Below are 12,245 nucleotides of genomic sequence, written 5' to 3' on the forward strand. Positions count from 1 at the left end.
TCTCATCATTTGAAAATACTTAAGCCCTTCATCTCTTTAAAAGTTGGACAGATTAGTCTCTCCTTAAAAATTGGATTTAGTGGAAACATTTGTACTAAGGACTAATCTGTCCAATTTTAACGAGGTGAGACACTTAAAAGTATTTTCAAATGGTCAAAGAGAAAAATGTTTGCGAGACAAAATGTCAGGGACCTATTTATTCTTTTCTCTTATTAAAAGAGAAAGTTTAAGGAGCCAACACTGTTATTAAAATTTTGTCAGCGCTTAACCAGCAAAAGAAGAGTGAGTAATCCCACACCATTAGATAAAATCTCACACCATTAAAAACACTAATAATAACTAATTAATCATTACAAATCACAAAATTTGCTGCCGCCTAACATCCCTCTTTTTAAAAAGTTTGCCTTATCCAGAGTGAACTTCAACTTTTTATAAGTTGGTTAGCCCACTGCAAACTTTAAGTCAAATCCTCACTATAGCCTCGACAATTTACACATGATACCAAGTTCATACATTTCTTTTCTTGAAATCTTACACACCCAACGTGCTCCATATCTCCGGGAAATAACATTTGGAAGCGATTCTCTTGGCATAACAGGCTACTAAAATAGACAATGAACAAATGCGGAGAAACTCTACAAAACACTTGAAATAAACTCCGGTTTGATGAATTCTTTACCGTTGCAGATCACTAAAGGCTGTAGTTTACCGCGTGTTCGATCATGTAATAGGAATCGAACTGATACAACGTTACCTTGTTCTTGATGGTCAACACTTGTAAGACATCACCATATTGCCTAGCTGATTCTACAAAGACATGGCACATCTTTGACGTAGGATGCATCTAGTGATTCACAACATGATGCATCTAATTCTCTTGGACTTGATGGAAGTTCTCGCAAAACCTCCATATTATGGCAACGATTTAGCTGCAGACGTGTAAGCCGGGGAAGTTCATGGATACTTATTGGAACCTTTACAAATCGGTTTCACGATAAATCCAAGTACGTCAACAAAGATAAGCGGCTAAGATTGTAGTAAAGGGTCGTCAGACTGTTCAAAGAGGTTAGACTAGAGAGACAACATAAAACTCCAATATTTGGACCACTACTAAGCTCTTCTATGCCTGCAACACCCAAAGTAAGAATCGATAGCCATTTCATGCACTTCCCAAATTCTGGGAGCCTTCTCAAACTACTGCACATTCATAGATCTAGTTCCTTGAGTGAACTCATCTCCATTTTATCTCCAAGTGTTTCAAGATTGACACTACTCTGTAAATTCAATACAACAAGTGTTTCTAGATTAGGAGTCCCAGAAAGATCCGGAGTTTGCTTCAGATTGGGGCATGATGACAGATTTAAGTACTTCAAATTTTCTAGAAGCTGAACAAAACAAAGAATATCAGAGAATTACTTTTTCTGTTGTAAATGTTAATGTAATAACATTCGATAGAGCTCTACCTTTTCTCCATCCCATAGTTTTACAATGTTGTTTCAAGACAGATCAATTTCAACAAGTTCATAGCGTTGATCTGTAAGGGGTAGAGTTTCCATTAGAGAACCTCTCCAATGTAAAGCTCTTAATGAACTTGGAATATTGCTGAGAATGGGAGCTTTCACATCATCTAAAATGAAGAGCTTTAGCTGGCATATATTTGAGAAAGCTAAATCTCTCCAACACAGCGCGGCCTTATAAAGTTCCTTATCATGTAGAACGATGCTATAAGTTGCTTCAGTTTCATACACAAAAAAACCAATAAAAATATTAAAGAGAAAGTCTAGAATACAGCACTTTTATTAAAATTTGGCCAATAAAAAAAAAGTGAGTAATTTTATACTATTAAATATAATACATTATTAAAAATATTAATAATGACTAATTGATCTACAGATCACAAAACTTGCTAGCCCTTATCATTTTTTGCTTACACTTATATTTACCAGAATCTACACATAAAATCAATATAATTTACATTTATATTTATCAGAATTTGCATACATAAATCCAGTAGATAATATTTTTTTTTTCAGATATATTAGAATATTAGGCTGGGTTTGGTAAAGCTTTTTCAGGAGGTGCTTGTGCTTTTAAAAAGCATAAGCACGTCATTTTGCGTTTGGTAAATTAAAAAGCTCAAGTGCTTGTGCTTGCGGCTTTTAAAAGTTAGGGGTGCTTTTGAAAGCACCTAGGAGGGAGCTTTTCAAAGCTGGCTTATGCTTACCAAATTTTTTTCATTTTCTCGCACATATTTCCCGCTATTATATTGCCATTAAAATCTTCATATATTTCTAACTTCTCTTCCTAACCTTCATAAAATCTAACACAATCTTCATATATTTTTTATTTTTCAACCTAATCTTCACAAATTTCAACACAAATACATCTCTATCACATATTAGGTATGAACTTCTATCAATTTTGTATTTTTTCAGTAGATCTATTATCTTTGTTTGTTTTTTTCTGTTCTTTGAAACGGGAAGAGGTTGATGAAAACCAATCATAAAATTTTTTTTGCATGAGCATTAGTCCAAATTATAATAACAACATGTATATACATATGTAAATATAGATATATAATCATAAGAGTAGTTTATTTGAGATATGTGTCCCATTTTTTATGATCTGTAAAGGTGAGCCAATATACATAGGTGGGTAATGGACGTACCCAGTACTAACATTGGATTACATATAAATTTTATGATACTTATATAAAATTTTAAAGTTAAAAAATAGAAGAATTTATTTATTATATTTATGTTTATTATGAATTTTTTATTTTAACATTATTTTATTTTAAAATATTATATAAAATTTTAAAAAATTTGAAAAAAACTTATTTTTTTTGTTATAAACATGTTTATTATAATTTTTTCAACTTTTAAAAGCTGTTTTACCAAACATAATTATGGTGCTTGTACTTATTAAAAGCCATTTTTAATTTGATTTTACCAAACGTAAGTGCTGCAGCTTTTAAAAAGCTGTCTTTTAAACTACTTTTAAAAAGCAAAAACTTTACCAATTAACACTGTTCAGTAGCCAGAGCATTTTCACATCACAAAACAAAAGCTTAAATCATGTCTAACAGCACATAATTTGCAATAACAAAAGAAGTCATGAATTAGTTAGCTTACTGATTTTTGGAGTGCCAACCAGAATAAGCAGCACCTTCTGACTCTCTTCAAAGGTTCCTTTCTAGTGCCTCAGATGAGAAGGCTCCGTAGAACACCGCCACAATGTGGATCTCGCAGAGCTCATCCAAGCACCATGCGGATGAAGCGTAGTTAAGTGAAAGGACTGTGATTGCAAACATGGACTCTTCCATTGCCTTGAGAAGTTCATCTGAAATAAGATCGCCTTTCATCAATGTAGGTTGTGATTCCGCTCCTGTTGAGTGCGGCGTAGAGATGAATCCAGTGCGAATGTCTTCTCCTCTGAAACTCAAGAACACATGATAGGCGTATGAAGAAGAGGCGGATGCCATGTGTTACAAGCACGATTCAAGAACTGCAAGTGTGTGTAGTGCAGCAGAAGACTAAAGAGTCATAAGAGAAAGGAAAGTGAGGGTCTCGTATAAAGCTGGATGAGTGGCGCATGGCTCAGAATTCAGATGGCATAACATATCCTGACGTCATCATGTAAGTGCAGGGGGTTTGTCTTTTTCCTGCATAATTGGAAATGCTTCTTTTATTTCATTTTATTTTGGCTTGCAATGTAGAATCCTGATGCAACCGAATGCTATAACATGTCTGCCAAGTGTTTGTTACATTGCGTCAGAAAGATGTCATAAAATGCTACTAGTGGCAACCGAAAACTTAGATGAAGCTTAATAATTGCAGTAAATGAAAAACATCATTTATATGAAAAGCATGGAAGCTCCAAAAATTGTCCTCCTCAGAGCTCTTATACAAAGCAAAATACCAATGCAAACAGAACACAAATAACCATATCCTTATGTACAAGAATATCATTATATAGAAAACAAACTCAAGCCTAGTTCAGTTCCAAATAACCACCCTCAAAGTTTCAATGTCAAATCTGGTGTCGAGTTCTCTATCTCTTCTGGTGGACTCACCTTACTGAAACTCAAATTTGGATTTCCAGTCTGTATGAGCTCCCGATGATTATTTTTGCCAGCATCTGTGACCTGGCGAAAACTACCTGGCCACATGAGTTCCGAGTCATCATCCTCCGAGAACATTGGAAGGCCAACATATCCTTGCTCAAATCTTGCATTGCTTTTCACCTCGGGAGCAGGCCTCATTATTGTTGGTGAGAAGCCATGGTGCATTGTCGAAGAATGTGCCTTTATTCCGAAAGACCTGAAAGAACCATGCAGAGGCAGAGAAGCTAGACTTGCATATCTCTCAGAGAAAAATCCCATTCTCATGGCCCTTTTTGCCAATGTCCTTTCTCTCTTGTGAGCATTCTGGTGTCCACCAAGAGCTTGAGAGCTGAAAAACTTGCGCTGGCAGTAAGTGCAAGAGAAACTTCGCGGCGCGGTGGATTCTGTGGTCTGAGAGGCAGGGTCATTGCTGCTCTCACTAGTAGTGGTTGAGAATGAGAATCCTAATGAATCTCTTGTTGCCCCTAACTCATTGTTCTTGAAGTTGAGAGTTAAGTCAAGTGAAGCAGCATCCCAGTTAGGATGAACTGCGATTGGATTCCTGATGAAAGAGTTATCGAGGCTGTCACTGTAAGGACCTGCTGAGGCTTCTTGGATAGAGACACTGGATGCAACCTGGCTGCTAACTTCGGATTCTTGTTCGGCAGAGGCTTCAACTTCAAGATCAATGTTTCTTTTCATGATTTAACAGTGCTTAAGTTGGAAATTAATTAACAAATGGATGCAGTAATCAATCATCAGAATAACACATTTTTAAGCAAGTGGTGGAAGATTTATTTGTTCCTGCAGTTTGGTAAGCAATGAAATCCCCATCAGCTCCATATTTAGCTTGCATCAAAATTGAGGAAATTCTTGACTCTGTTATTTATGCTGGTATCTGATACTGTGAAAGAATTATATGTGATCAAGAAAAAAAAAAAAAAGAGAGAGAGAGAATAAATCCTCCTCTGTGAATTACAAAAAGAACATGCCTGAAAAGCAAGGTTTCAGCATCTCTTGTTTCCAGGAACACCACTTCCATTTTTTAACTTATCTTTTTAAGATTTGTCAAAGATAAAGTTGCCAAGGCCAAAAAAGTTTAAATATGGAACATTCAAAACCACCTAGTTTGCAAATGTTTATGATTGAATTTAAGGTCAAGTTCCATATGCAAGTCAATTCAGATTGTAGAATACAGAGTAACACCTTCAGTTAGGACCTATTTCTAGACCGAATCTTGAACCTTAACCAATGATTGGTATCTTGCCTAATCATTTGCAAATGAAAAGAGTGAAACAAATTAGCAAGAAGCATGCTATGAAAAACTGGTTAGCCTGAGTTTTGTTAATGATTCAAGACATTGAATTCTAGTATCTGATATCAAATCATTCTGAAATCACTTCTGATTTTATATGCAAAGGAATTGAATTCCTTGGAAGATGCACACCATGTCCATATTTAAGTATTAAATCCCTTATAATCTCTGCAAATTCTATATAAACAAAGATATATTCTACAACAAAGGCAGGCTTACTTGGGAGAGTTTCCATTGCTTTCTTTATTCTTCAGTGATTCCAACTTATGTAAAAACCAAGAAGAATTAGGAAAAGGGAAAAACTAGAAGCACAACAGAAGCAAAAGTTCAGTAAAGACATGAGAGTAAAAAGAGAGTATAGCGTACCCTCTTGCAAGTTTCTTTTCAAGAACAAGTGAAAGCAGCTTGCCTCAGAGATCACCTTTGGTAATAAACAGCTTTGGAATTGGAGACATATATTTTCTTCACTGTTACTATGACACTGATCATGAGAAAACAAAACCATGTCCTTTGGTTTCCAATGTTTCTGAAGCATTTGAAAAAGAATCATAAAAATATATAAAAGGAGTAGTAAATGGGAAGAGAAAGTGACAGATAGATGGTGGGAATTGATGTTTAATTTATGGCAAAAAGCATACGTGGGAGTTATGGTTATGGTCTTATGGAATAGATATAATGATGAATTAATACCAATATAACTTAAATAATTGCTATTATTATAGTGTGAGGGGATATGATCAGATATGCTTAAGTAATCTGGATGTCGTAGGTAGTCTACATTATTATGTACTCTCTTTGGAATAAATTATTTGCAATTACTTTCTGAATATCACTATCATAAACTTCATAAGTTCACCTTTTTATATTAGAAATATAATATCTCTAATTACATCTTATATATATATATAAACTTAAAATATGAGATAGAATAAATATACAAAATATTTCTTTCATTATAAAGTTATATAACACTTTTCAGCCATGTTCACAATCACATGATCAAATACAATAAGAACACTTTCTCAATTCTATTTACTTGTAACCTTCACAATTACACATTATGTTCAAACTGATAGGTAGGTCTAAAAAGTGTCAATGGCTTATTGGCTTTTCCCTACATACCAGATAAAATTTCAAACAAACTAACAACTTGGTTTGATCATGCATTATATATGGAAAGAAGCCAAAAACAAGCAAACAGAAAATGGACTTATCATTCCGAAGATTCTCTGTAGCCTTTAACCTTTCTCTTTCTGTCTCTCTCCCTATCCTCCCACTTTCAAAAGTGTTTTTTAGATAATTCCATAATCCATAGGGTCAGCAGCATTATTCATAGTTATATTTGATTCCATTTATGCCACACAGTATATTATTCATGGTTCATATGCTGTGCCATGACATTATTTTGTTTGTTCTTAACAACTCCACTCACATAAATAAGAGACCCCATTTGCTTCCTCTCCCAACAACCGGTTTTATATTTATGAACTTATTGACCTTACTTTTTCTTAATATATTTTTCCTAGCTTGTTAGGTTATTCTCCCCCTAGATACATAGAATCTAAACCATGTCCTTATTACTAATCTTCTTTTAGCCACTCTTGATTTAAATAATGTTACATTGCAAGAATAAATTTGAACTCTAGAGTTGAACAAATTTAATTTGCACCAAGTCAAATTGTTCCTGTAGGGACCATATTGACTGAATATATGTATACAGCCAAAGTGGATTTTGAACACGTATAGTACCATTCTTTCTGTTCAGTGAAAAGGATTATTAACAACTTGATCCAATTTCATATGATAGGGGATATATACATGGAAGTTATGTGGACACAAGGAACCCATCATAGGAAAGAGATTGGAGGGGCTTCAATGACCCTTGCTTGAGTCTCCATGATAACATTTACATTTTTATAAAGATTATATATAATGGGGATGGTCCATTATTCCACGCATGAAAAATTATGGAAGCATCATGGCCATGAGGTCCAATATTATTTGCTCTTTTTCAATATGGAAGCACACATCCTTGCTTTATTTATTTTTTGGACAGGCACTTTAATCTTATTTTCTATTTATACTTATTGTTTTTTCTTTTTTCCTTTTAAAATTCTAAAAATAAAAAACATTGAAATTGAGAGCAGAAAATAAAAACATAAACTAAAAATACCCTTATTTTCTCGTGCTATTTAGATGTAAAGAAAATAGAGAAAAAATAAAAAAAAAAAATTATAATTATATCAAATGAGTTGAAGTTGAGAATAAATTTAAAAAACAAAATTTTTAAACACGTTTTCTTCATATTTTCTTCTCAATAGAGGAAAAAAAAATTAATGGAAAAAATATCATGTTTTTACAATTGAAATTTTTCTTTCTATCATTTTCTTTGGTAAATCAAATAGGGGGAAATTTTTTTTATCTATTTTATTTTTATTATATTTACTTTCTACTCATTTCCCATTGATCCAAATAATATGTAAATGAGAGTTGTGAATAAATTACCACTTAAAAAGATCATCAATGGAATCTACTTATCGAAGAGGAGTAGGCTGAAGTAATCCAAGCCAAGCCACGAAGGAGAAGTAATCACTCTTGTGAGGCAAGAAGCAAATGTTAAAGAGTAACTTTACCCAAATAAGCACCACTGAAGACCATCGTCAAGCGAGACAACGCGACATTATGAAAAAGATTAAGGATACAAGTTCTCAAATTCCAAGATGATTTTTGCATAATTAGTTTACTTTTATCACGAATTTAAAGGATTAAGTATAGAACATGTCAAGCTATATCTAACATGTCTACATTGAAGATACAAACATCATCTACACTAAATAATCCTATAACATCAAGTAGGGTTGTTGAGTTAAAGTTGCTAGACGTTAGTATTGAAATTTATGACAAAAGAGTAGAATTAAAAATAATATTATTTGTGAAGTTGTGTTATTACTTGATATAAGAATTAAGTTATATAAAGATATTATTAACTAATTTTATAAATATTTATTTATTAACTATTAATTATTACTAACTCGTAATTACTTATTATGACTTTAACAATAAGAAGTGCAACTTATTTTGTTTGGCCTTGTGTATCATTTTGAGTGTTTTGGACCATATATACGATATAGTAGATTTAATATGTCTTCATAAGTAGGGGTGATAATTGGGTGGGCAGGGGCGAATTTTTGTCATATCTGATCCTATTCCATCCTACAATAATTTGCATTGAATTCGTTCTGTATTTACTCACGAGTAATAAAATGTTAAATTCTAATTCGTTTCTGTGGGTATCTGTCCTATCTTTACCTGTCCCTATAATTATTAAAATTCAACAAATAAAATAAAATTTTAAAATTTACATAATCATCATTACATACATAACATAAATTAAAGTAAAAATTTAAATATAGTACAATATTATTAATTATTTTACTAATTATTTTATATATATTACATATATTATATATTAAAAGTATATATATATCGAGGCGGGTTTAATCTAAACTCGACCCTACCCCGCCCAAAAACCCGTCCCGTTAAAAATTTACATAGTCCGCCCTCAAGCGGGTAAGAACGGAGTGGGTACCCACGGATTTGGGTAGTTGCTACCCCTACCCACAAGTTGGAGGATGGAACAAATTAAAAATATTCAGCTTGGATAAATTTGTATGGAATGCCTGAATTGGAAGAAGCTTAATAAAGATGTTTGCTAATTGATAGAAGGAAGGAACGAGAAGTAATTTCACTAAGTCTTTTCACAAACAAGGTGGCAGTCAACTTTCAGGTGTTTGATCTGCTCATAAAAAATAGGATTGGCAGCCATATGTAGTGCACTTTGGTTAATGCTGGTCTAGAATTTTTCAATAGAATTTCATTGTAAGTATAGTCTAAACTGATAACTAACTCTCAATCAAAGTTTAAATAAAGATTGTCACAAAACAAATCAAATAACCGGGAGTTTTAAATTTCGAATCGTTCTCTCTTGGAATTGCAATCAAGTTCTCAATTATTGGTTACGAGAAAATTGAGATTTTAGTTGAAATAAACAAGAAATGTAAATGGCAAAAAATTAAATGAGCATGTAAGGAATTAAACTAAAGGCAATCAAAACAAAGGAAAGAAAATTCAAATACTAAAAAGAGTCTTGGTAACGGTTGAGAGACAAGGTTTTCTATCCTAGTCATTGACCACTAACATGACAATTATGAAGAGTTAATCCTACTTAGTCAACCTTAATATCGAGGATAAGTCAAATAAGCATAATTGAATTCAATCCACAAATCCTAACCAACTCACTAATTAACTTAGTGAAAGACTAGCGTTAGTGGAAGCCAAATCAACTAACAATCTTAAATTACCAATATTGGACATCAATGACTCAAGATCACCTAAGTCCTCCATCCCAAGTCAAGAGTGTGAAAAGTTACACTAAAACTAAAGAGGCATTTTATCAAATACTTGGCATGCATAAAAGAAAAATCATGTTAAATTGCATGAATAATAAAATCTAAACTGCCAATTACAAGAAGATAATAACAATAACTAAAACAAGCATCAAAGAAACATAAAACATCAAATTGCATTAAAAAGAATCAAAATTAATAAGGGTTCATGAAACTAAAAGTGGCAAAATTGAGAAATTAACAAGAAAAAAATAAGAGAATCAAACTACAAGGGCATGAAAATATAAAGTAAACTACACTAGAACAAGATCAAAATCTGAAATTAAAGAAGAAACTAAGCTAAAAACCCTAAATTCTAGAGAGAAGATGGAGCTTCTCTCTCTAGAAAACTACCCTAAAATATGTTCATAAGCTACCCTAATAGCTCCCCCCTTCATCCTTCTTGAATTTGGTTTCAAATACTTCAAAAATGAATTAGATTGGGCCCAAGAAAGCCCTGAAATTGTGACCCACGTGTTCACTTAAGCGAAATCACGTGTTTATAGTCGTGCATACGCACAAGGCATGCGTACGCACAAATTTACGAATTTCTAAAATGTACGTACGCACAACTTGACATTCATGCGTACGCATGACTTGAAAAGCTCCAAACTTAATTTCTTCATAAATTCTCCACTTTTGCATGTTTTTTCTTCAATTTTTCAATCCATCCTTGCCTTATAAGCCTGAAATTACTCAACAAACACATCAAGACATCGAATGGGAATAAAGTGAATTAAATTTAGCAAATTAAAGGTCTAAAAAATATGTTTTCAATCTTAAGCACAATTTAAGAAAAATTTATAAAACCATACTATTTCAATGAATAAATATAAAAAAATTGATAAAATCTACTGATTTCAATATAAAATAAACCATCAAATTGTGGTTATCAAAACCCATTTACATCCGATGAGTTTTACTCTAGGAGGGTAATCAACAATTACCCAAGTCTGATTTAATTCTAAAACATCAATTTCTTTATTTATGGTTGTATGCTAATGAAAACTCTTATGAGCCTCTTGAGAAGTCTTTGGTTCCAATTCAAAATATTAAGACGAAATGAATTTACGATGGAAAGAAGACAAAGAATTTAGAAAAAAATTAAAAAAATAGGAAAGAATTTGAGTAGTAAGAGAAAAATTGCAAATATATTCAAAGAGATAGGTGGTGGAGGGCTGGAGATGCGGTAGAAAGAGAAGCGTTGTAAGAACTCAGTTTTTGGTAAACAGATTTTTTTGGTTATGTTAAAATTTATTTTGAAAAATTCTAAATCACGGTCCAATAAAAAATAGTGAAGCTGGTCTAATGGTAAAAAAAAATAAAAAAATAAAAAATAAAATTAAAGAAAAAATAAAAAATAAAATAGAAAAAAGCAATTAATAAGGTCAAAATTGACTTTATGAGGGTAATTAATCCCCTGTGTCAAGTTTGACTAGTAAACAATAAATATTAACTTACTATTGGTTTATTTTTCCCACTAGAGACTTTTTTATTCATGAATTCACTTTTAGTGACGGTTTTACATGCGTCGAGAAAAACTCTAGTAACCGTCTAACCGAATATTTTGGAATCAGTGGTCAAAATAATTTCTACCTAACTAAATGTGCCTCAAGATTTATATTAGTCGTCCATTCATGATTTACTCTTTTAAGAATAAACTTATTCATAATTATTTCACCACACGGTAAAATTTACTCCGAACCAAATTTCTTACTAGTATTCCGCAAACAACTCCTAGAGACCCTAAATCTTCTTACTTGCCATCCAAGTAACTTGTCTCTCCTTCTCAGCCTCTGGGCTGAGACTATCTCAATCTTTCACCCCACTCTGCTGTGTTTTTAACCTCGAGTAACTAACTGCGGTTAACTGTGGATAAGCTCGACACGCAAGCGCTGACCAAGCTTCCTCGTTTTCATGCCCCTTATTCATTGAAGCGCAACCCTTGACAACGAAAATTTCAGCCACTTTTATCATCATAAATTTAGTAAGACTTTGATTTTTTTTTTTATTTAAGGAAGCATTGGCCACAAAATTCACAAAAATACTTTACACATATTTACACTCTTTTGACCGAATTCTTGAGAGAGAAAGAGAGAAAACTTTTGCACCTATTCTCTATGCCCCATCCCATATTTCAACTCTTTCTCCATTGTTCTTCATGTGTTTTTCAAGGACTCAAACCATACAAGTACAAACTGTTGCCCGTTTTTTGCTAATCCTTGTGTTTATACCGAAATTTCGGTTAGGTAAACTCTTGTTCTTTCTCCTTTCCTTTTCTATTTTTAAAACAGTAGCTATGATAAATTTCTACTCTCCTCCATATATAGAGAACTCCTCTTGAAGCATCCATGGAGCACGCCTAAGAAATTACAGAGAT

The 12,245-nt window shown here is 32.8% G+C and overlaps 1 protein-coding gene across 6 annotated transcripts; it reads right to left on the reverse strand.

The window, feature by feature from the left end:
* Positions 1-280: 280 nt before the first annotated feature.
* Positions 281-6,630, reverse strand: LOC130941288 (zinc finger protein 4-like). 6 transcript variants are annotated; one of them, XR_009070610.1, is made up of 6 exons: positions 5,787-6,630; positions 5,640-5,683; positions 4,076-5,009; positions 3,135-3,749; positions 1,464-1,732; positions 281-1,385 (listed from the first exon to the last, which is right to left on the reverse strand). XR_009070610.1 is itself a non-coding variant. In XM_057869729.1 (3 exons), exon 3 carries the CDS (start codon positions 4,805-4,807, stop codon positions 4,019-4,021), a length of 789 nt encoding a protein of 262 aa, XP_057725712.1. In that variant the 5' UTR covers positions 4,808-5,009; positions 5,640-5,683; positions 5,787-6,620; the 3' UTR covers positions 3,821-4,018. The 6 variants fall into 6 exon arrangements, 4 of the variants coding, with proteins under 4 accessions (XP_057725712.1, XP_057725713.1, XP_057725716.1 ...); XR_009070611.1 differs by having other exon boundaries at positions 282-1,385; positions 3,135-3,664; positions 5,787-6,629; XM_057869729.1 differs by lacking the exons at positions 281-1,385; positions 1,464-1,732; positions 3,135-3,749 and having other exon boundaries at positions 3,821-5,009; positions 5,787-6,620.
* Between the last annotated feature and the right edge of the window lie 5,615 nt (positions 6,631-12,245).

This window comes from Arachis stenosperma, chromosome 7 (genome assembly GCF_014773155.1).
Source record: "Arachis stenosperma cultivar V10309 chromosome 7, arast.V10309.gnm1.PFL2, whole genome shotgun sequence".
In the NCBI taxonomy this organism is placed as follows: Eukaryota; Viridiplantae; Streptophyta; class Magnoliopsida; order Fabales; family Fabaceae; genus Arachis; species Arachis stenosperma.

Excerpts from the sequence above, each read along its gene's own strand:
- LOC130941288 (XM_057869733.1), bottom strand. The coding sequence starts at position 4,807 with ATGAAAAGAAACATTGATCTTGAAGTTGAAGCCTCTGCCGAACAAGAA.